The sequence below is a fragment of the Sinohyriopsis cumingii genome, chromosome 6 (assembly GCF_028554795.1).
Source record: "Sinohyriopsis cumingii isolate HCF-2022 chromosome 6, ASM2855479v2, whole genome shotgun sequence".
Lineage (NCBI taxonomy): Eukaryota > Metazoa > Mollusca > Bivalvia > Unionida > Unionidae > Sinohyriopsis > Sinohyriopsis cumingii.
The window spans coordinates 95,594,406-95,621,127 of NC_142966.1; the positions used below are offsets into that span (position 1 = coordinate 95,594,406).

At 32.7% G+C, this 26,722-nt stretch overlaps 1 protein-coding gene across 1 annotated transcript; it reads right to left on the reverse strand.

Annotated features, from left to right (window-relative positions):
• Nucleotides 1-740: 740 nt before the first annotated feature.
• Nucleotides 741-25,220, reverse strand: LOC149797487 (methionine adenosyltransferase 2 subunit beta-like). Its single transcript, XM_089962298.1, has 5 exons — nucleotides 24,901-25,220; nucleotides 20,934-21,048; nucleotides 15,263-15,415; nucleotides 11,395-11,588; nucleotides 741-2,325 (listed from the first exon to the last, which is right to left on the reverse strand). The coding sequence occupies exons 1-5, from the start codon at nucleotides 25,087-25,089 to the stop codon at nucleotides 2,071-2,073; spliced, it is 906 nt and encodes a 301-aa protein (XP_089818424.1). The 5' UTR covers nucleotides 25,090-25,220; the 3' UTR covers nucleotides 741-2,070.
• Nucleotides 25,221-26,722: the final 1,502 nt, after the last annotated feature.

The window sequence follows — 26,722 nt, forward strand, 5'->3', positions numbered from 1 at the left end:
CATAACTTTGTTTATTATTACTTTTCTCTTTTAATTTTAACTTGAGGAAGCAAGAAAAGCTGATAATTGCAGCTTTTAATCTGTTCATCAGAAAATATCTTGATATATGCTCCCGTAAAGTGATGTAAATAATTGGTCTAAAATTTCTAAGCATTAGGAGCTAACTTTGGTTTTTCAGCTGAAATTTGACTGTTTCTCTTGGTATTACAATCTAAGCTCAGATATTGTACTTCTATGACAACACAGAGTTAATATTAAAAAGATAAGAAACTTCTAAATTGCATTTATGGGTGAGTAACCCACATTGAAAGTGCCTTCCCGGAGTCCCAGGTATGTATTACTGGAACAGACCTTACACGAAAGGACCGTCACGTAGCCCTGTGAACAAAATCTCTGTTGTATTGTGTCTTCTCCCTCCGCTTCATTCTCATGACAACATGCCATCAGACTTGCACTATAAAACAGTGTAACTGTATGTTCTATTACTGAAAAGTAACAAAATCATCCCAGCCAGTTCAGGACATTTAACATGAAAAATACAGGTTTTGACTCCCAAACCCTTGACCTTTCTTGACACTGCAACATATAATCTGTATGAATTAATGAGTTATTCAACAGTCAAATATATATTTTTACTTAATATCGGTGTTCTTTGGATACTGTTTGTGCATTTGTGTGGCTATGATATGTGAAATGCTAAGTAAACAGCTAGATTTATTTGGAAATATACAAAGAAAACATACATTTATTGTCTTTAATTAAACCTTTATTATCATACTATTCCCCAAGAAGTAAATACAGGATATAACAGTAAAAAATAAAAGCGTGATGCATTAACATAAGGAATTAAATGTAAACTTCAATTAAGCATATAAGTATGTGTGACAAAAGATCATAATTAATTCCTCATTACTTACAAATCGGGAAGACAGGTAAAATGTATGCAAATTTTGAAAGTGATGCCATAAATTCAAGAAGTAAATATTTTCATTTTGGGGAAGAGCTGCTTGCATAGCATCAAAGATTGAAAGAAAAACCACATTTTTAATATAGAGGTATGATTAAAAAGAAAAATATTTTGATCAGGCTACGCTACATTCCAATTAACTCTTTAAGAACTAAAAATGCGTGCTTGACAATACGGTTTTGAAAAGTCTGACTAAAACCAAAATGATTATGTGCAATTACAGATATTACTACATATTTACTACAAGCTGTATTGCAAACTCATTGCAGAAATCATGTGAAGAAAGGTAGATGTATATCTTACATCTGTATCAGATTTCACAATGCATATATAATTAATGATATACATAAAAGCATATTGCATGCAAATTGACAAATAAAATCCATGGCCACTAAACAAAAGGAGCTGATGAATAGTTGTTTTTTGCTATATGTTATCATATACAATTTTATTAGTTATATAAATATATAAACACCAAACCTGATGAATACTGTCCTTGTAGGTTTACAACAGGTAAATAAAACAAGGCAGTGAAAACTTTATGTTAACACAAAGATTAATTGCTTTGAAATGACCCACCTGTAAACATAACGATTGTCTGGTTTAGGATGGGTAAAACAACACTTCAATTTGATGTGTATTCATATGCCAAGGGAAACATGTCACCAGTCAAGTCATACTCACCCTCTCAATAATATTCAATTGATACATGAAAGTATATAACCAGAGTGCGCTTTATGTTTATACCTAAATTTGAAAAGCACTTCCTAATAAATACACACATTTCTTTGCATCCAAATGTTTTGTGTTGAAAAGAAAATGATACCCTAATAGTTGTGTAAGACCATAAGCATTGATACTGCCTTGAAAGAAAAAAGAATTCTAACATGGTATTTCAAAGCCAGAGACATATTATTTTAGTCATTTAATGGAAGTAAACTTCTGAAAACAATACCCAAATATTCTGGACAAACAAACCATGTTAATTCCAAAATTTTGCTAATTACACCTTAATTCTAAACATATTAATGAAATGAATAATTTTGAATTTTCAGTCAAATTTGTGATCAAAACTATTAGTGATGTATGGATTTGATCCCTGATCATCCTTCATAATGTGGCTGCAATATATCTTTTATTAACTCATTAAACGGTGTTCTTTTGACAATTCCTAAGCTTTCTATTCTACTACAGTCCAGATGAGCATCATACGGTCTGGATGCCCCTCCCGAAGGTGATTTATCTGCAATGATATGATCTATGGGAAGACCAAAGGCTTTGGCCATGGCAAGTGCCATGTCATATTTTGTCATATTTTCATTGCCACTCCAATGGTAAATTCCTTTGATCTTCTCACCCTGAAATAGAAAAGATAAGATGTGTGCAATCAATGGTGAAATGTTTTACCTTTTAAAATGATTAAGTCGCTGGGCCACAAATAGTATGTACTTTTACTGGACAAGTCAATACAGTGGACACAGTATTGGAATACAGAGCATATACTGTAATGGGCAGGAAATCTAGCCTTTAATATTTTTTATAGTTTCAAATTAAGTTTATTAACTGTAAAGCTTTCAGTGGTAAAGCATTGTGGTATTACTAATACTAGTGCATCTATTTCGTAGATGGGTAATGACATCGTAGCTAGGTAGGTGGCAGTTGTCAACATTTATGCACAGTATTCATTTATTAATTAATACCTACTGTTATTCAATACCCAACGATGACTGGTATGATTCTCAGGTATATTTCATATCTGCATATAAACTGATCATAAATCATCCTTTGAACTCTTTAATTCCATGATAATATGCTGGGAATGCATGTGTAACAATACTAGGTATTGGCCTCATTTCCAAATTCAGCACATTTGGAATGCTCCCACCATTATCTTGCTTAATGGTTAGTGGTAGCTTACAATATTACTCATTTTAAAGCAAAACATTTATTTGCATTGCAAATTTTAACTGTTCAGAAATGAATTTGTTGTAAGCACACTTTGTTAATACTCTGTGTTACATAGATTTTTAATTACAATTATTATTTAAGGTGTAGTTTTGCTACTATTGGTAGCAAAGTATGATTAGCCCTGCAAGCGTGTGCTCACATAATTTTTCCTGGCAGTTGCTACCCAGTGAATGGCAGAATTTTCCCTGCTAAGCACAGAATTCCACAGGAGGTATTAAAGGTTTGTCAGTGTTAAGAGCTCTGTACATTTAGAAAGTTTGTGGGAAAATCTTTTACTATTCTTTAATACAAAGACCATATAAGGCAGTGCACAAAGAAAAGTTAACTCATTCATTTATTATTTTCTGCAAATCAGAATTCACATACATGCCAACCATTAAACTTTTGGCATAATCATTACACTTTTTTCACTAAATTACGCCTTACGCGTAAAATTCAGATTACGCATTTTCGGTATATCCCCCTCCCCAAAAAATGTATGATCTGTTTTCTCATTTTTATTAACATCCCATTAATCCCACAGATCGTATTCTAGAAAAGATGGCTTCCACATTTAACTACGATATAACAGCTTGCTTGTCCATTGACTTGCATGCACTTTTCTAACACTATTCTATTTATAGCAGCTGCCCCATTTCCAAGAAACATGCTGGTTCTACTTTCAAACTTTTGACCTCAGTTTCTATTTATAGCAGCTGTATGACTTAGCTAGGAGAGAATAGACTGGTTTTCTAACTTGCATCCTTTGTTCAAATTCATATCTGGTACAGAACCAGTAAGTAGATATTTTGTGCTAATAGTCAAGTCATATTTATTTAAGTCGATGCACGTGTTTGAGCAAAAATGTTTTTCAAATAATTTCACAGATGGATTAGGAAAAGACGAAAAATCAATTCAGAGATGAATACATGAATTACACAATACAGCGTTCCACTTTAGGGCAGCTTCATGCCCCTTGCAGGCTGTGTGGAAAGGATTTTAATATTGGTCATGGTGGTAAAACAAAGAAACCTTTAATTAGCTCATTTTACAAACTCCAATACTACGGTAACTTCTTTTTTACAGCAGAACTAAATTGTGGACATAAATTTTATAAATGCAATGGAATGATGTACCGAGTTCTTAATAGTACACAGACTACCCTTAGCGGTAGAAGACTACATTGGTCCTTTGTTCAAACAGATGTTTCCTGATTCCAAAATTGCAGAAAATATGCACGTACAAGAACAATCATCTAATATTGTTAGGTGTTTAGCAGAAGATACTTCACTTAAAATTGCAGAAGCCATGAAAATTGGACTGTTTAGTATTGCAACAGACAGGAGTAGTGATTATGATGACAAAATGTTGTACCCAGTCTGTGTAAGAGACTTTGACAACGAAAAGAGCAAAGTCAGAGTGCTCTTCTTTCACTATCAGAATTAACAGTAAATTCCACTGGAGAAAACGTTTTTTTATTTGCTTGATAATGCTTTGAATAAATATAAGTTGGCAGAACTGTATGGGATTTTCAGCTGATACTGCATCAGTGATGACTGGAATTCATAAAGGAGCTGCATTCTATATTTTGAAAAATGTCTCCATCATTGTTCATATCAGGTTATCTCTGTCATATGATGCACCTTGCTGCAGGAAAAGCTGCTGATAAATTAGAAGAAGAACTCCTGAAGTATCAAGATGGCACTCTACCTGACAAAGTACTTCATGCGGACAGAGTTGATGTTTTCATCTTATTTCCCAGCTAAAAGACCCAATAAGTGGAAGATATAAATTTTCTCTTCTTTGTCAGGTTGTGAAAGGAATATTGGTTCCTTACCATTCTAATGCTGACTGTGAGAGATTGTTCAGTATTGTTAACAAAAGTAAAACTGAATTCAGATCCAGGCTCTGTAACTCAGCACTTAGTGTTCTACTGGTGTGCAAAACATTCATAGTCTCAGCTTGTACAAAGTGTTTTGAAATGCAATATGAGAGTCTGTTGTTTTTTAAAGCTCAAAGCGTTATATACGAAAACTTAAAGCAGTTATTGATGTTAAAAGTCCAGAGGGATAAATAAATCATTTTGTACATATGCTCATTTAATTTTTATCATGTTATATGTGGATTACTCTTTTTCTGCTCGGATTACTTTTTTTGTCCACTTGGATTACACTTTTTCCTTGCCAGAGATTGGCATGTATGAATTCATCATTATTTCATGATATCGACATAAATAAATGCAAAGTATATTTGGGACAGGACTAAAACTAAATTTGAAATCTACATCTGTGTAACTAAAAATCTTTTAGAATATTAATTTATTTGTTTTTAAGTTTTAAATCAGCAGCTTTAGCTTAAATATCTACTTGATCAATTAAATTTTAATCAGACAGTATATTTCATGATTCTTTGAGGTCAATTCAAGTGTTTCTTCAAGACCTTATTCAAGTAATAATGTTACAATTCAATAGAGGGGGCCCCGAGTGGCCGAGTGGTCTAAAGCGCTCTCCATTACGGATCACTGCCATCTCACCTCTGTCTGCATGGGTTCGAGTCTCGGATTCAGCCAATGTGGGTATGTGAGAAAGCTTGCCAGTAGCTTCTCGTGGGTTGGTGGTTCTTTCCGGGTTTTTTCTGGGTTCTTCCTCCACCATTAATACTGGCCGCCATGTATAGCCTATCGTGTGCTGAAAAATGGCTTTAAACCCTACAACAACAACAACAATTCAATTAAAATAGGAAATCACATATTAACAATAATAATAAGTGCAGGTGTGAGTAGATAGCCAATTAGTGTTCCTCAAGGCTCTTTCCATCAGTTATTTGATATATTGTAAAGCTGTCAAGTGTTTCTCAAGGCTTTGCACACATGCTGTTAATTATTATTGTTATAACCATTGACTGTTTCTGGAGGCTCTATTTGAAGCTAACCCCTATGAATTTAATGAAATGTTGATCAATGCTTCTAAGTCTATCACCACACAATAATTTTAATATAAAATCAGAGTATTAAAACTTTTATATCTCTAAATGTTCAGGTGAACTTCTATCATAATAAACTGTTAAATTATGTTTGTCGAAATGCACACTACCACTCTAATACCAAATCAATGAGTTATTTTTAGAAGTGATGCAACTGATATTTGAGCCTTTTGATTTTTACTGCTATATGATTTCTGACAATAAATCAGATAAAACTTATATTTCAGTCTGTGTTTCATCCCAAGTCCCATTCTTATTGTAAGGATTCCCCACTTCTTCAGAGAATCAGAGAAACCTCTTGGAGTTAAGGTCTAAGTTTAACTGGGCCTTTACTCTAAAGACAGTTTATTGACCACACATCACATATTGAGTCAATGAATGGTCAACAACCTAATGGCCAACGCTATCTCATAACAATACTTTACTAGACAAGAAAAAAAAACTTATTCAGGTCACAAGGCGAATTACCAATTATTATTTTCATATTATGTGTAAATATTTCATTGAATTCTGCTTTTAGATCATCAAAATTTCACTTGTATGTTGAAATTTGTCAATTTTAAGAAGAGTCTGGTTAAGTAAATTGAAAGGGTACTGATATACAGCAACTCCTCTCTGTCCAACATGTTGAGTTCTACAGGAAATCCTAATAGAAAATAAACACTAGCTACTCAACTCCTCTCTGTCCAACATGTTGAGTTCTACAGGAAATCCTAATAGAAAATAAACACTAGCTACTCAACTCCTCTCTGTCCAACATGTTGAGTTCTACAGAAATCCTAATAGAAAATAAACACTAGCTGCTCAACTCCTCTCTGTCCAACATGTTGAGTTCTACAGGAAATCCTAATAGAAAATAAACACTAGCTGCTCAGCTCTGAAACCAAAGACCAAACTAGAATGCTGTAATATATAATATTCAACATTGATCACTTTTGCAAAGTACTTCAGATTTCTGCAACCTAATAAGAGTTCTTTACAGGAGTCAACTCAAATCAATTACAACACACACACACACACACACACACACACACACATATATATATATATATATATATATATATATATATATATATATATATATATATAAAGAGAGAGAGAGAGAATATATGTGTAGTACGTTTGCTGTATCAATGATATACCACAAGATGTATACATTTTTCATTATTAGGAAACAAGGCTTGCCAAGTTTCTTTTAATGAAACATTTATATGAGTGATATATGATTGATACAGCATATATACTATACATATATTTTATTTATATCACATATATTTGCCCTTTGAACAGAGTTAAGGTTTACTACTACTATTGACCTAGGGAATGAACTCCTCACATCCCCAGGTGTGTTCACTACAAAATGTAGTTCTATGCCTTTTGTGGCTATTCACAATCACCTTCGCATATTAATAAGTTGTTTTCTTTGTTTAGCTTCTATTTTTCTTGACATTGATTAAATCATTACAATACACACTTATGATTTAAACAGGAAAGATGGTTTTAATGAAGAAAGTAGAACACTAATAACACAAATGAATGCTAAGCCACTTAAGCACCAGCCTAAGGAAATTAATGTGGAATAGAAACTAAGCCAAATGATGAACCAACAAGAAGTAAGTAAAATAGCTTAATATATTTACAGTTGATCTAAGTCATTATTCTGCTTCAATAACAGTACTACCAATCATAAAACTCTCACTCTCCTTTGGTTGGTTCTACTTTAATCTCTATCTCTCAACCTTTGGTCAGTTTGACTTAACTTTTACCATCATTCATATGCCCAGAGACAACCTGGGATGACACGAGTGAAAATCCTCAAAGCTATTCTTTTCTCAGATTTTTGCCTTTATCTTGCTACGATGGTCCAGAGAGAGAGAAAGAGAGAGAGAGGGCGGCCTTTGGATATTTGCATATTAATACTTTTTTAGAACATTATCATAGGTTTAAGAAACAACAAAAAGACATTAAATACATCACAGTATGTGTACCACGTAGCCAAGAGATTTACTGTACAATGTTGACAGTTTTTTCAACCTTGTATCGTTGATTATATAAACACTAGATAAATACCAAGGAAAGTGCACACATACCATTATGACAAACCATATTCTTGTAGGTTACCTGGTGTAAGTTCAGTTTCAAGGTTTTCATCCAACCCAAAACCTTTTTCTCTCTCACTCCAGATTTCTGCATAGTTTTTTCTGTTATGCATGAGAGGGGAGGGGGAAGCAGAATGGATTGCGATGAAATTGTGTACCATATAAAATGTACTATTATTAACACATTTTATCATTATTTTCAAACATCACTAATGATTAGTGCGTGGAACTTAATCATTGATCTAGAATCAATAGCACATGGTTTTACTTATGCAAGAATGTTTATATATGTGTATTACACCATATGTGTATATGTGCACCATTAGTGGATCACAATTTGATATACGAATAACATTGGTATATCAATTTGCTTTATACCAACACTTTAAATGCCATGTTATTTTTAATGTAGGTGGTATATATATATATATATATATATATATATATATATATATATATATATATATATATATAATATAATATATATATATATATATATATATATATATATATATATATATATATATATATATATATATATATATATATGATGGACATGAAAAAAATATTTTCTTGCTTTGTCCAATAAGACTTGGACTAAAAGAACTGGGTAGTTCTTACAGAAGTATAGTTATAGCTTTGGTGTTTTTATCTCAAATAGATGAATGTGAAATCCACCTGTTGACTCATTGGCAAGCAAACCTTTTTTAACCACTACAGTGTATTATTGTTCAGTCAACCAGATTAAGGTTAGCAGTCCTAAAAGTGTTAAATAACTAGTTGTGCTAACTGAATGAACAAACCAATTCCATAAAGAAGCTCATATGTAAGTGCAGGTGTCCAAAATTTCATCATGGAAAACAATTTATTAAAAAAAATGTCCCCGAAATTATAGTGCATTAAAAAATATATATAATAATAAGTGCCCCAATTTGAAAGTGTCCAATAGATATGGTATATCTTATAACATAAAATCAAAGTCAATTTGAATGTGTCCAATAGATATGGTATATCTTATAACATAAAATCAAAGTCAACTTTGAAAGTGTCCAATATATATGGTATATACTATAACATAAAATCAAAGTCAACTTTGAAAGTGTCCAATATATATGGTATATACTATAACATAAAATCAAAGTCAATTTGAATGTGTCCAATAGATATGGTATATCTCATAACATAAAATCAAAGTCAACTTTGAAAGTGTCCAATATATATGGTATATACTATAACATAAAATCAAAGTCAATTTGAAAGTGTCCAATAGATATGGTATATACTATAACATAAAATCAAAGTCAATTTGAAAGTGTCCAATAGTAATGATATATACTATAACATAAAATCAATGTCAATTTGAATGTGTCCAATAGATATGGTATATACTATAACATAAAATCAAAGTCAATTTGAAAGTGTCCAATAGATATGGTATATACTATAACATAAAATCAAAGTCAACTTTGAAAGTGTCCAATAGATATGGTATATGCTATAACATAAAATCAAAGTCAATATGAAAGTGTCCAATTGATATGGTATATACTATAACATAAAATCAAAGTCAATTTGAAAGTGTCCAATAGTAATGATATATACTATAACATAAAATCAATGTCAATTTGAATGTGTCCAATAGATATGGTATATACTATAACATAAAATCAAAGTCAATTTGAAAGTGTCCAATAGATATGGTATATAGTATAACATAAAATCAAAGTCAACTTTGAAAGTGTCCAATATATATGGTATATGCTATAACATAAAATCAAAGTCAATATGAAAGTGTCCAATTGATATGGTATATACTATAACATAAAATCAAAGTCAATTTGAAAGTGTCCAATAGTAATGATATATACTATAACATAAAATCAATGTCAATTTGAATGTGTTCAATAGATATGGTATATACTATAACATAAAATCAAAGTCAATTTGAAAGTGTCCAATAGATATGGTATATACTATAACATAAAATCAAAGTCAACTTTGAAAGTGTCCAATATATATGGTATATGCTATAACATAAAATCAAAGTCAATATGAAAGTGTCCAATTGATATGGTATATACTATAACATAAAATCAAAGTCAATTTGAAAGTGTCCAATAGTAATGATATATACTATAACATAAAATCAATGTCAATTTGAATGTGTCCAATAGATATGGTATATACTATAACATAAAATCAAAGTCAATTTGAAAGTGTCCAATAGATATGGTATATACTATAACATAAAATCAAAGTCAATTTGAATAATATGAATTATTATTTTAACACTTTTTTGTCCCTTTTATGAACAGACAGACTGTTATTTGTGATGGCATTTAAAGGCGAAGTTCAGTGTATATACAACCTACATTATATAAGCTAGTGTTACTATAAATATTTTCTTTTCTTTATATAGTGTGATTCATTGAATTACAGATGGCTAAAACATACTTTTTACACAATACTTTACCCATGGCTGAATTGGGAATTTCCATTTTATTCTGGCAGCCAAATGTATGGGACGTCATTGGTACCAAAGACAATCTTTTACTATGATTGGTTATTCCTCAAAAGGAGGTAATGAGATAGGTATATGCAGCTGAAGAAAATTTAAATGTTTAATCTGCAAATTTGTGATCAAAATGATACTTTATAACTTTTTAATTAAGAGGCCCAAGGTAGGTGATTGCTCACCTATCTTTTATAACAGGTGACCATTATTGTCACTGACCCAAATAAATGAACGTTAGAAAATAAATACCTTTCATTTCGTCCAGATAATTCATGTACTAATAAGAAAAAGTATACATTTTCTGAATACTGTCCAAGAAATTTATAACTTTATTGTCGTAACTGTATACTGATGAGCCTAGCAAGAAAGGTGTCTTAGTGGGTAAACAGGGTTGCATTATAGACTTGCTTGCCAATAAAGAACACTAGCATGATATTGTTGCTATATTCTTCTACAAATAAATAATTATGGATGCATTTCTGGCTTTTGTTTGTAAAAATGAGTCTGTTTATCATGTACATGCACTGTCCAGGACACACCATGGCAATCAAACCCAGCCTGGTCTAGGCAGGATTTGAACTTGTGACCTTCTGGTCCCAAATCCAGCACATTAGCTATTTTGGCTCCTCTTGGACACAGCTTGAATATGGTCAACCAAAAAAGGTTCAAAATTTTAAATGTCATTTGTTAGAAACTTTCTTGCAATGCACTTGTTTTACATTTGTGTCTTTAACATATTTCTTTTGACTATATAATTATGTTTTTTGCAAGTTTATAATATATCCACCTTAATCCCTAACTTCAAAGGAATTGACCAAAAGATAAGTTTCCATATAAGCACAAATATCATTGTTGTATTGTTTACGATGTGGTGTTTTTTTTACCTTTATCCTTTTTTCTGCCAGTTGCTTAACAACAAAAGCTATATCGCCACAGTAGGTAGGGTATCTCCTCTCATAGTCGGACATAATGCAAGGTTTGGTAGTGTCTTTCACTTTATCAAAGAGAACAGTGACAGCACTTTCTGAAAGGTTCTCAACCTCTCCATAGAGTATGGGTACTCTCAGAACACCATTATCTGCAAAGATATCATAACTTTTTGTATCCTATAATTTTCTTAAAAGTAAAACCTACAGGCTATTTTACACTGCTTACACCACACCAAGGATTAGCAAACCATGTGGAACTTTCTCTAAAATGGCCCCCTTGTAACTGGACTTATTCTGCAGTCTGTAAGAAAAGATTGAATGAAACTTTCTCTAAAATGGCCCCCTTGTAACTGGACTTATTCCACAGTCTGTAAAAAAAGATTGAATGAATCTTTCCCTAAACTGGCCCTGTGTAACCTAGCTCATTTTGCCAACAGGCAAATCTAAGGACTAACCAATCAAAGTACCAATCCCTAATTGGGTCTCTCTCTAATCTGGCTTCTTCTGTAGACTGGCCACATAATTAACCAAACCTCTTTATCCAGGACATGCAAATCTATAATATTGCCAAAGTGTTTCCATCAAAGTCAAGTTTATGGAAGTTTTAATGTGCAGTTAAACCTGTATTAGTGGTCACCTCCATAAAAAGATTATCTGTTTATAAGAGTTTCTTATTCTCATCTTGAAATTGTGTGTATAAAAAGCATGTATATAGCATTCACCAGCTCAATGCAGTCAGCTGTTGCCATATATTACAGCTCAATGCAGTCAGCTGTTGCCATATATTACAGCTCAATGCAGTCAGCTGTTGCCATATATTACAGCTCAATGCAGTCAGCTGTTGCCATATATTACAGCTCAATGCAGTCAGCTGTTGCCATATATTACAGCTCACTGCAGTCAGCTGTTGCCATATATTACAGCTCACTGCAGTCAGCTGTTGCCATATATTACTACCAAGCTCATGCTGTACTGTGTACAGTAGCTACATTAAGTTTTAATGGATTTTGAGTGCAGACTCCAACTACCAAGCAAAAATCACTCATGAAATGAGATATTAGGTTGGTAACTGAAAGAAATTATATTACATGGTTAGTCATTTCGTCTTGTGGATACAGCTGAAAGTGATAGTATTCATTCTGATCAGAGAATTCATGATTTCAAAGGTACATTATCATGTTTTTTTATTTTTGTTGGTTTTAATGGCATGCTTCACACATTACTGGCTATATCATACTGAAGATTGAGAGAAGTGCCTTTCCAAAGGAAATACAGAAGCATCTGACACTGGCTGGCATCATTATTTGTACATATACATTTAATTATCTGTGACAAGATTTGTGACAATTAAATTAATTATAGCATCATCAGATGTTAAGGGAACTCAGTCCTTTCCCAGATTTATGCCCCATTTAATCCAGGTGTATGTACTTGTAGCAAAATCTGAAAACTCTGATGCCTTAAATGCTGAGTTCAGAGTTTTGATTTTATACTGGTTTATTAATAACAAAATATAAAAGCATGCTCTTTTATACTAGTTTATTAATAACAAAATATAAAAGCATGCTCTTTTATACTGGTTTAATAATAACAAAATATAAAAGCATGCTCTTTTATACTGGTTTATTAATGACAAAATATAAAAGCATGCTCTTTTATACTGGTTTAATAATAACAAAATATAAAAGCATGCTATTTTATGTACTTCAATTTGTCAATAATAATTTCTCATAATTTTCCTTGCTTTCTTTACATTTGGTTGAAATAAAAATACTTGGTAAAGTTATAATGCAGAAACAGAATTTGGAAGAATGGAAAACCAATGGACTTAACTCCTGACATTGTGAAATGCTGGAAATCAAACTCATTTAAGCTCTCATCAATATAAAACTATGTTTGGCTGAAATCCAAATAACCTTGATAAAGTAGTTCTGTAGAAATTAATACAGGTGGATTGGCAACCGCTGTCATAATTCTTGTAAATAATGCTGTTTAATACTTGAAATCCAAATAACCTTGATAAAGTAGTTCTGTAGAAATTAATACAGGTGGATTGGCAACTGCTGTCATAATTCCTGTAAATAATGCTGTTTAATACTTGAAATCCAAATAACCCTGATAAAGTAGTTCTGTAGAAATTAATACAGGTGGATTGGCAACTGCTGTCATAATTCCTGTAAATAATGCTGTTTAATACTTGAAATCCAAATAACCTTGATAAAATAGTTCTGTAGAAATTTATACAGGTGGATTGGCAACTGCTGTCATAATTCCTGTAAATAATGCTGTTTAATACTTGAAATCCAAATAACCTTGATAAAGTAGTTCTGTAGAAATTAATACAGGTGGATTGGCAACTGCTGTCATAATTCCTGTAATAATCCAACTAATTAAAGTCCCATAAAACTGCACATAATCAAAACCCAACAGTATGTGGAAAAGTTATACACACCCTCCCAGCTTTGGTATACTTATAAATGATGCAGTGGAAAGATGGTAATCAAACGTCTTCAAGGTCTTGTCAACCAAATCTGGTACAAAACAAACCTAAGTAAACTTGAGCTAGAGAAACCAAAGTCAGAAGATGAACCATCAGGAGACATAACTCCTGTAAAAGATGTTATTAAATGCTGGAAATCAAACATTCATTGTCTCATCAATATATGTCTGTATAGCCAATAGACCTTTGTAAAGTTAAGGAAATGTGTGTGTGTGTGTATTTTTCATGTAGCTTATACATTTTTCAGTCATATTGCTAAAATGTCTGCAGTGTGCCAGTTTATAGTGATGTCTAGCACTGGGGCATCATGCCACAGACATGTAGCATGATGTCCCACCCAGTCATATTATCATAACACCATACCAACCAGTCCTAACACTAACTTCTTAATGCTAAGTACCTAACAAGGCAGCTGTTAGCACAATTTTATGTCTTTGGCATGACCTGGCTGGGGTTCAAACCCATGACCTCCCACATCCAAGGCAGATGCTCGAAGCACTAGGCCACAGGAGCAGTCAGTTAAGGAAATGAACCTTGGGGGAAGGGCACTCTGGGCCCATAACTTCTGTAATTGAGGATGTATAAGAATTACAATTAAACTCTACTGAGATCACATCAGTATCAAGCTGATTGCCATATCTGGTTAAATTCCATCAATTCCCAGTAAGTAAGTTTACCTTGTAGAAACCAAACTGTTAATGGACAGACAGACATGATTACTGGGTGGCATTTTGTGACCAAAAGCATGAAAATAAATCTGCCTTAACTTTTATGCATGGATATCATCCTTTTTACTTACCATGATTTGCTGATCTATGAAATTATGTACCCTAAATGGCCTTGCCAACAATGTCAAATAAAGGCATGGTTTCACTTCTTTTTGTTGTTGGATATGATAAAATGCTTTATAAATTGTCTAAAATGGAATTTGTTAAACTGCAAGTTGAAGGTCAGTTGGGAGGGTGAATTTAGTTGTCTTAGCTTTGATTTGGAAGCATGAGTGGTGCTGTACATACTCGCTTCAAGTCGAGTCCAACTGCAAACTGCACAGACCCATATATGCCATCACATAATGCACCATCAGATCTGAGTCTATACAGTTGTTATGGGTTGTTTATAGTTGGTACTAACCAAGTAATTAATTCTGGGCATACATTAATAGCAGTTATATTTCACCTTGCGGTATAAAAGCTTTTATATAATTTATATATAAATACAAATATTTTAACACGTGTCTTTGCTACTTGTTACAATATCATGTTTCTGTGCCTTATGATGAAATATGGAATTAATGCAGGTATATATATATATGCACACACACACCTTGGCTTACTTCCAAAGTGGCTATCTCCCCATCCAGTTTGCTCTGCCCATACTTATTCAGAGGGTTAGGTTGTGCTGTTTCTTTGTATGGAGGATTCTTTCCATCAAAGACATAGTCAGTACTAATATACAACACCCAGGCTCCAACAGATCCTGAAAATAGAAAGAAACTTAAAGTACAGGGTACATTTTTAATTAAATCTATGCATTGTAGATAAAATTCATGTAAATCATTAATATATGTTTCAAAAAGAATGTTGCAAATTTAACTCATGTCTTTAACTATGTAATTAAATGAACACAAGTAACTTATCCAACACTGACCAATATTTATCACAGAGGGATAAAAAAAATCATCTTAAAATAAAAATTTCTTTTTATATCTTGTCACTGATAATTCATACTATGCTAAAGATTTACTTAAACTTAATTGCCTTTCTGTTTTAAATTCATGTACAGAATTACTGTAACAAATCAACTTTTGAAAAAATAAATTTCATTGATTAAATTTACTTTATGCAAACAAGATGTTGAAAATACTGAACACCTATTTTATAACTGTCGAGTGATTAAAGAGTTTTGGAAGTCCTTTACTGCATGGATTAAGAATTATATACCAAATATTATGATTTCAAAAAGACATGTTTTCTTTAGAAATTACAAAGTTTGGGGAAACAATTAAGATTTTCATTTTGATTGCAAAACATAAGTCTTGCTGGGCTCAAACACCCCACCCCCAGTATAGTTTATACCACTAACAACTGGAAAATATTTATCAAAGCTGTATGATAAAATGTAAGCTTTGAGAAAAGGTAGACACTTATTTTGAACCTCAACAGCTTGTAGAGTACTAGTCAAAGATTATTTCTGCTTCTGAGTTCTTTATTTTTAAGCAACATCTTATTTTTTATGAGCATAATTAATCATGCATATTTTTCTTTATGTCTGACTGTGTGTGTGTGCATATATATGTGTGTGTGTGTGTGTGTGTGTGTGAGTGTGTGTGTGAAAGAGAAAGAGAGAGAAATTAAGAGTGAGAGAGATAGTTACTATCAGACTGTGTAAACCCCAATATTCACATTTTCATTTCGAATGAAGTAGACATCATAAGAGGTCTTTTGGTTACATACCTGTTTTCATATGGCCATATATTCAGAAGGAGCAGCAATCACAAGATTTTCAAGATGGACAATAATAGCCATATTGGATTGTAGTTCAGTTACATTTACAATTACGATGATTTAGACATGGGAAGCTTTCTGGTGAAAACCCCATGTCCAAATGATTTTCTGTTAAAAAGGAACAGCAATAATAAGATTTTCAAGTCATCATGTACAATACTAAATGTCAGATAGGCACCATGTGTGTGTGTGTGTGTGTGTGTGTGTGTGTGTGTGTGTGTGTGTGTGTGTGTGTGTGTATATGTATGTATGTACGTATGTATTGTATTGTATGTGTATGTATGTATGTATGTATGTATGTATGTATGTATGTATGTATGTATGTGATTTGGATTTTCAATGTATGTATTGTATTGTATTGTATTGCATTGCATTGCATTATATTGTATTGTATTGTATTGTATGTATGTATGGATGGATGGATGGATGGATCTATGTAGATAGGTAGGTATGTGTGCATGTGTGTGTGTGTGTGTGATTTGTAATGTAGCTTTAACAATTTTTCAGTCATATCACTACGATGTCTGCAGTGTGGCAGTTTATAGTGATGTCTAGCACTGGGGCATCATGCCAGAGACATGTAGCATGATGTCCCACCCAGTCACATTATCCTGACACCAGGCACACCAGTCCTAACATTAACTTCTTATGGCTGAGTGCACAGCAAGGAAACTGTTAATATCATTTTTATAAGACTTTGGTATGACTCGGCAGGGGATCAAACCTATGACCTCCTGCATCTGAGGTGGACGCTCTAACCAATGGGCCACCAGAGCGGTCAATGCCATGTTTGCTTATATACTGTATACAGATGGTATGTCATATGAAATGGTCATGCCTCAAGATGAAGATCATGACAAAGGAAAATATAATTCTATTACTTATATCCTGGTCTGGAGTATAACCTTTGAACCACTTTTGATATGTATGTCTGTATGTATGGATATCTGTATGCATGTATGTACATTTGTATGTCTGTATGCATGTATGTGTATGTGTGCATCTGTGGTATGTGTGCATGTATGTGTACATGTATGTGTGCATGTATGTATGTATGCATGAGTGTATGTATGTATGTATGTATGTATGCATGTATGTATGCAAGCATGTATGTATGCATGTATATATGTGTGATTGTGTGTATGTATGTGTGTATGTATGTCTGTATGTATGCAGATGTGTGTGCATGTATGTATGTATGAATGTATGTATGCATGCATACATGCATGTATGTATGTATGTATGTCTATGCATGTATGTCTGTCTGCATGTATGTATATATGTATGTATATGTGTGTATGTATGTATTGTATATATGTATTGTATGTCTGCATGTATATCTGTGTGTCTATCTGTCTGTTTCTATATCTGCCTGTATTTATGTATGTATGCATGTATGTATGTGTGTGCATGTGTGTATGTATGTATGCAAGCATGTATGTATGCATGTATATATGTATGTACGATTGTGTGTATGTATGTTTGTATGTATGTATGTCTGTATGTATGCATGCATGTAGGTGTGTGGATGTGTGTGTGCATGTATGTATGTACAAATGTATGTATGCATGCATACATGTATGTCTATGCATGTATGTCTGTCTGCATGCATGTATGTATGTATGTATGAATGTATGTCTATCCATGTATGTCTGTCTGCATTTATGTATGTATATATGTATGTATATGTGTGTGTATGTATGTATGTATTTATGCATGTATATGTGTATGTATGTATATGTGTGTATATATGTATATGTGTGTGTATGTATGTATATATGTATGTATGATTGTGTGTATGTATGTCTGTATGTATGCATGCATGTGTGTGGATGTGTGTGTGCATGTATGTATGTATGAATGTATGTCTATGCATGTATGTCTGTCTGCATCTATGTATGTATGTATATATGCATGTATATGTGTGTGTATGCATTGTATATACGTATTGTATGTCTGCATGTATATCTGTGTGTCTATCTGTCTGTTTCTATGTCTGTCTGTATTTATGTATGTATGCATGTATGTATGTGTGTGGATGTGTGTATGTATGCATGTATATATGTATGTATGATTGTGTGTATGTATGTATGTATGTATGTATGTGTGTATGTCTGTATGTATGCATGCAGGTATGTGTGTGGATGTGTGTGTGCATGTATGTATGTACGAATGTATGTATGCATGCATACATGTATGCATGTATGTATGTATGTCTATGCATGTATGTCTGTCTGCATGTCTGTATATATGTATATATATGTGTGTATGTATGTATGTATGTATATATGAATTTATGTCTATGCATGTATGTCTGTCTGCATGTATGTATGTATGTATATGTGTGTGTATGTATGTCTGTATATATGTATGTATATGTGTGTGTATGTATGTATGTATGTATGTGTGTGCATGGGTGTATGCATGTATGCAAGCATGTATGTATGCATGCATATATGTATGATTGTGTGTATGTATGTCTGTATGTATGCATGCATGTATGTGTGTGGATGTGTGTGTGCATGTATGTATGTATGTATGTATGTATGTATGAATGTATGTATGCATGCATACATGTATGTATGTATGTATGTATGTCTATGTAAGTATATGTTTATGTATATATGTATGTATTTATGTATGTGTGTATGTATGTATATGTGTGTATGTATGTATGTATATGTGTATGTATGTATGTATATATGAATGTATGTCTATGCATGTATGTCTGTCTGCATGTTTGTATATATGCATGTATGTGTGTTTGTATGTATGTATGTCTGTATGCATTGTATTAGCATATAGCGACTCTTTAGTCCAATAGTGTTTATATGATGCCAATCAAAACTATAGTTCTTAAAAATGTAACAAAGAAGATTTTCACAATATTTTAGGAATGCCTTCCAAATAAATATAAAAATTAGTACTAGAAAATAAAAGACAACAATGTCAAAATTCTGTGCAACATTTACAACTAACAAGATATCATAATAAATCTTTTGGTGAAAACCCAATGTGGACATTATGATCAATCTAGGAGGTGAAGTGATAGCAAGAATTTCTGATGACTACCATAAATATTATGGACCAGTAAGCCATCAGCATGTTTTCTGGTGAAAAACCCATGTCTATATGACTTTCTGCTTGGAAGATTTCCAAAATGGTTAATAGAGGGTGATCATTCTGGTTGTCTAGTTTTTTTGGGACCAACTAACCAGATATCATAGTCTTTAAGTGAAAACTTCATGGTGACATGACTATCCATTCAGAAAGAGTACTATGGAGTCCATACTGAATGTCCAAGTAACACCAATTTTTATTTAAGATCAGAATGTGTGTATAAGTTGTATGGCAATCTTCCAAGTAGTTTAGGAGGAGCAGCAACAGCAAACTCATGGTACGGGATGGACAGACACCAGGCCACCTTTGAGTGACCGGGAGAGCTACAAATTTAGAGTATGAAACATTAAAGCCAATCTGGTCCTGCTTGTCATAAGAACCAAGGGAGAGGATCATTTTCATTACATTTTTATTACATTTTCATTACATTTTTATTACATTTTTATTACATTTTCATTACATTTTTATTACATTTTCATTACATTTTCAATACAGTTCTGAAGATAAAGAGCACCTGTTGTCTCCTAAGTGTTTAGCCATGCATTGAAATCAAGACTGTGACATGGACTTAACTCAGTCTTTTTTCTGACAGAATGTATACACATAAACAATAGGACAAACTCCAACCTTTGGTCATTTGTCTTAGTGATGACCTGGTAGTGAAAATATGAAATTGACATAAAGAAATATGGAATGAAATATATGATAAAAACAAAATAAAATGAAAACATCAAATTCATTGCTTCCCTTCTCCTTTTTGATGTTATACATAAAAAGAAACTCCCAGATACTGAAATCACAAGACAATGGATCATTGGTAGGTGTAGTATTATATGTACATGTACTTGTATTACTTCTATTATTAAGGAATAAACACAGATTTTGCATTAATTGCATATTATAGTCTGCATTTAGTTGATATATTTTGACTGGAGAATTAAAAACAATTTCTAATCAAAAAAGAAAAATGGACATCCATTACTACTCCTCCACAATTTTTCAACAAGAAAGAGCATGCAAAGAGCTATTTTCAAGGTTTTTAGTTGCTGTAATCACAATCCGACTGATTGCAATAAATAAATAGCATCACCTCTCGGATGTCAGTCTGCATCTCAGTTTGAGGAACAAAGTCTCACATGTACATGTATATTATGCCAGTTGCTTTAGTTTACTATTAGTGAATGTCAATCAACCGGGTTCTTATTGCAAAATGTGATATATAGCACATCTCGCTCATTAACCCATTTTCCACACTTGTGCATTAAAGGGATCCATTAGTGAAGTGTGTGTGTATTTGTGTGTTTGTATGTGTGTGTGTGCGTGTGTGTGTGTGTGTGTGTGTGTGTGTGTGTGTGTTTGTGTGTGTGTACCCGCTATTTCACAGAGATTACTGGTAGTCTCTACATTCAGTTTATATGTAGTTTCTGGCTGTTTTTCTACTACATCAGGCCTCCTTTCAGCAGCGCTGTGAATTATTACACTTGGCTACAAGAGAAAGTGGAAAAGGTTCACATGGAAATACATGATATATCAGATATCTCCACAATGATAGCACCATAATATAGATATTTCCTTCTTCTGGATGATTTAAAAAGATGCTTTAATATAAAAATAGTTTCATGAAACAAGTTATAATAGGACTAGTTAAAAGTCATCTATACCAGGCTTTCATTCCTATAATGAATGTGGTGGTAAAACCGTCAGACAAATCAAGCAACAGTGAATAGGATGATAAAACAATGTTATATCGAGCCCCCTTCTCCCTCAACCAGTTAGTTATACCCTATAATGGTAAAAGTGACAGACAAACCAACCAAGAGAGATAGAGATGATAAAATCACTGTTATGGTCAATATCAACAGTTAGTAAAGCATAACAATGCCATAGTTCTACTCTAAATAATATTAAAAATACTTGAATTACCTCTTACTGGTTCATCATTTTGCTTTGGCTATTTCCCCCATTAATTCTGATATCTAACCCATGATCACCTCCACTGTTTGGGACAATAGCCATACAATGTACAGTGCTGTACTTGCTTCATTTAAACCAACTTTCATCTTTAAATCCTAAGTATTCTTTAATTTATTTAGTCAAGATGAATGGAAATAGATCTATTTTTGATCTACCACTTGTTGCATACATATTTCTTTAAAAGGAAACTTTGCAAGCCTTTTTTTCCTTTTAATGACATATTTATATGAATTGTGGTACTGGTATATAAAAGATATGGCACACATACTGCTATACATAAAGTGTATAAGATGCCATATTGTATTACAAATTCCCTGTGAGAAAAATGTATATGAAGAGAAAAACAAAAGGTATTTATATTACTAAGAACTGTTTCTTTCATCCATTTTAAACAGAAATGATGGGAGCCTGCCTAATGTTAGCAAGAATGTTGTTCCGTGCTAGTGTAAGCAGTACAGCAGTACAGTAGAAGCTCTTTAAATAATTCCTTCTATGGCTTTGTTGCAGAGTAATTTTAACTTGTAATGAACCTTAAATATGGAGTACCATTAGTGTCTCTTTAGTAAAGAATGCTGTTTAGGTAGACAGGATTGGCTTTGTTGGAGATTTTACACCTATATTTGGCCTTGCTAAAGAATATTTACTGTATACTGGTAAAACATTTATTTAAATTACAACCTAAAATTATTTCTTTCACTTTGACAGGGAAATATGTATAATTCAAATGCATACTACACCACTCCCTCAATAACTCGCACATAGCGCAGGGTCAGGCGTGGATTCCATTTTTTTAAAACTAGAGAATACAAAAATATTGATCCCTATTTCTTGAACTTTAAGAAAATCGCGATCAAAAGTTGTAAATGAAACACTGATATAACTGCTCATTTTATAGTAAAAAATGGTATATAGGACCAGGAAATTTTAATCAACATTTTGAAATTATCATCTTTTAGTAAGAAGTTATATAACTGGTTACATTTTCTTTCCAAACAACTTTCATAGTACACCGTAATTTAAGATATTCAAGGAAATTTCGATCAATGAAAATGTCAATTATGCAAAGTGCTGGCAGTACCTTAATATTTAAATGCCAATTAAATAATTTTTATCAAGTGAAATTGGTGTTTTAATTCTTTTAGTTCCTATTAAGTGTAATCATCATAAATGCCATGTGTATTTAAACGTAAAATGTGTCAATCTACCGTAACTGCTATGTCCGCAGATGTTTCTCTGAGAACCTAATTAAGTGCTGACCATGTTTTGATAATTGACTTGTGGAAGTATTTGTTTTATTGTTGCAGCCTGAATTAAAAGCTGGCCTCCTTTATATTATCACATCAATTACGTCTTTTGAATCAATTAAAGGAGGTGGAATAAAAGAAAAGTTTAAAGGCACCCAAATCCTACAAACTTAAAATATAGCATCTCCGGTCATATGTCGGCTGAACTCACTTCAGTTGATCAATCAAACACCGTTATAAATGTTATCGTGTATGTAACATACTTTGATTGCTGTTTTAGTTTTGCATCATTTTTTGGAATAAAGAATTTTTTTATTTATTTACTCCAGCATTTTATAAACGGACTCCAATAATTTTGCTTCTCGCCTTAAACTGGTTATGGGTAATCAACGTATGAATTATTAAGAATTCCTTGATGTTGTTTATAATACTGAGATAAGACTGAAGCTAAAGACTATTAAATGGGTCAGACTTTTTACTGGAACAAGATGGAAAAAAATACTGGAACAAAAAATATATAATACTGGAACAAAGGTTAAAAATGCAACAATTATACTTCTATAACTATAGTTTTGATTCCATTAATTTCAATAAATTTTATACTGACTTTTGGTTATTTTACTATTTTTTTATATACTCAGATGTAAAAGCAGGGAACAAATGAAAACAGGAGAACAAAATTAGATTATACCAGAACAAATTATATGTATATATTTAAGATACGTTTCTCATGAACATTGAACTTTGTAAGCATGATAACTAGTGGCTAGTATTGGTATAAGATGGTATATTATGATATTTTTGACAGTGCTAACATGCTGTTATTATTGTTTAACCATACTTCTCATTTTCTCATGTATGAAGAAAAAACATGGTCTTATAACATAGCTTTATTGCTCACCATTTCATCATTTAAAACAGGCAAAACAGCGTAAATGAATATTTAAGAATTGTACATACATCACAGAAAGTGCTGAAATATGAAGGAATACGTGCTGCCCGGCTATGATTGACTTCATATGTAAACAGTAATTTAAGTTGACATTTAGTAACCATTTTTAATTCTTAATTCATCGTCTGGATAAGTGCACTGCGGTGTGTAAATTGGTAATACGTATGTTCAGTAAATTGGAATGAGCAACAATCCTCCATACAGAGGACCAACTTCCTGGTTTAGAACTGTCTATAGAGTCTCTTTTCAATTCAGGTGAAAGCAACTGGTGTACTGTCTGTTGAAAATGCATCATTCATAGAGTTTTTGTCATTAACTTTCATTTAAAATGTTATTATTGAATTTTGATAAAGAAATAAAGAAAACGAGTTCTTTTAGTACTTATTTCTTCTTTTGCAATCCAATTTACATACCACAGTACATACTGACTGGTCACATATCCAACAATGTCACCAACATTCATGTTGTGTACATGTATACATTATTCACTGCGCTTTGTCATTATCGTTCATTTAAAAAGAATTTGATTGTAAAAAAAATAGAGAAAATATGAGTTCTTTTTGCACGTATTACTTCTTTTTGCGAAAAGAAGTTCTTTTCATGCTTTTCACATTGTTTTCGCTATCTATACTGCTTTGTATATCAGGAAATGTCTGTGACTGTCCGTTAGTTCATATATGGCATGTTTGGTTCACAATCTCCAAAAAGGACAACTTGCTTGGAATTGTTATAGGGATAATTTACCCAGTTTCATTTAGAAATTAGTTTAAAAAATTATCATTTCCTTTAAGAAGAAAAAAAAAGATCCCATATACATGTGGTCAGTTTTATTATCACTTATTCCTGTTTCGAATAAATCATAAAACATCTCGCCAAACTTAATTATTTATAATTAACATATAATTCATAAAAAAATAAAATAGCGAGTATTTTCGACTATTTATCTATTTATTTTTGTTTCCGGTATTTTCGTTTTGTTCCGGAATTTTCGGTTTGATTCCGGGTTGTTTCGGTATATAGTTGGGCCGCTATTAAAACAAGCCTTATACATATTTTTCATCACAAATTCCAATTACACCTGTGTAAAGATGGAACCTTATTTGCCCTGGTGTCTCAACCCTGATTGAAAATTGTCTTAATTACAGTGCAAGCAGTTTATACATGTACCTTAAAATCCTTTATGACTTGTGTTAGGGCGTCTTTGTCCCTGATATCGATCTGTGTTAATCCGTCCCCTGATCTGCTGAATGAAAGACCGCACTTCTCCCATGTACCATTCTTTCCAAACTCCTTATATAAAGCCCGACCCAGAAGACCTGATGCTCCAGTAATTAGGACACGTTTTGCTCCTGCCATAACCAGTTATTCCTATCAAACAGCGTATACAAGTCCTTGAAAAGCAAGGTAATACACGCACAGGCACAGGGACTGGTGCTTGCAGTTTACCTACAGTATATGCTATACACACGTACTATACAATGCTGTCGGGCATTTCTGCGCGCTTAAGGTTTCCGTCTCCAATATTGAAGCAAAATATTGACGAAAATAAAATACAGCAATGTTTACCATTTGAAAAGAGGCAATTGTCACCAGAATATTTTGTTCAAAATAATATTAATTTTAGACACAGGGGATACCACCCCAGTGTTTTCCTGACTCGCGATATGTCTGCCTATTCTGCGCACTGCGTTGAAAAGATGTACGATTTATTAATAGGGTTATAGAAATTAAATGCATTACTTTGAACTGTTTCAGCATTTTAGTCGAGTAAGTAGGTCAGATTTATAGCTAGTTTTACAAAACTGATCGTAATAATCCCAGTAAATGGCATGATATACTAAGCAAACCAAACCGATCTTGTCAAAAAGGTAAAGTTCAACATTATATATTTTAAAAAATAATATATCATGTGGAAGAGAAACAACAATGAATAGGATGTAATGTGTTTACAACGTCTTGCTAATGGGGAAACATGACTAAAGAATTTAGAAACAGACTATACGCCGGTGACTCTCTTCAGAATTTATATTGTAGCGTCAAGTTGATACGTTGGGTAGCAGACGATTTTGTACGTGTGGAACAACTTACAAAAATGGAAACTTGGATTAAAATGCAGTGTTGTTTTAAGGTATACATTTCCATCATTTATATGGTGTATTTATTTGTATGATTCTAAAAGATACATAGTAAATCGAATTTTCTGGGTTACCGGTTCAAGAAGGTCATGGAGTGGGTCATCATGTTGACATTTAAAAATCACATTTGCATATGCATTTCGAGTCGAAATGCCGGATATTTTTGTAGACTTTATGAATAGCACTGTTCTTAATTAAATTGTGATTGTTTTTTCTTGACAGAAATTGGATTTTTGTCCCAAAATAACACGCGATCCAATGTTTACAGAAATAACGTATCGTTGCGCAGAATTACCCGACGCGCAGAATTGGCCGACATTATATATAACATTGTCATGCTTGTTAATATGTATGTGTATATAATACGGAGCCTCCGTGCTTTATATGCATGAAAAGTTTTTCAAGAAAATCAAATACGTGTACAGCAAAACTTCGGTAGACAGACTTCTCGTAATACTTCCTCTGCAGTCTGGCCACAATCTTTGGTCCTTTATTAGGATCCACGATAGATGGCAACGAACAGCAAACAGTTGTGTTTAAGGAACCAATCGTATACTTTTAAAAGCCGGTAACAATTTTCTCCCCATTCCCCCAAGACGCCAAATATCTTAAAACAAATATTCTTGTCCTGATATGTGCAAAAATGGACTTACTATATTCAATATATCAGTTGAAAAACAAAATCTTGCGGAAAAGAATAAAAATTGGATTCGTTATTCCTAACATAACCTACCAACCCCATCCAGGTTATGATGGCAGGTCCCTAGTGCGCATCAAAACGATCACATGGGACAGTTTATATCTTTGATTGATTGTCAGTTGTTGTTGCTTTGGGATTTGATGCCATTTCTCAG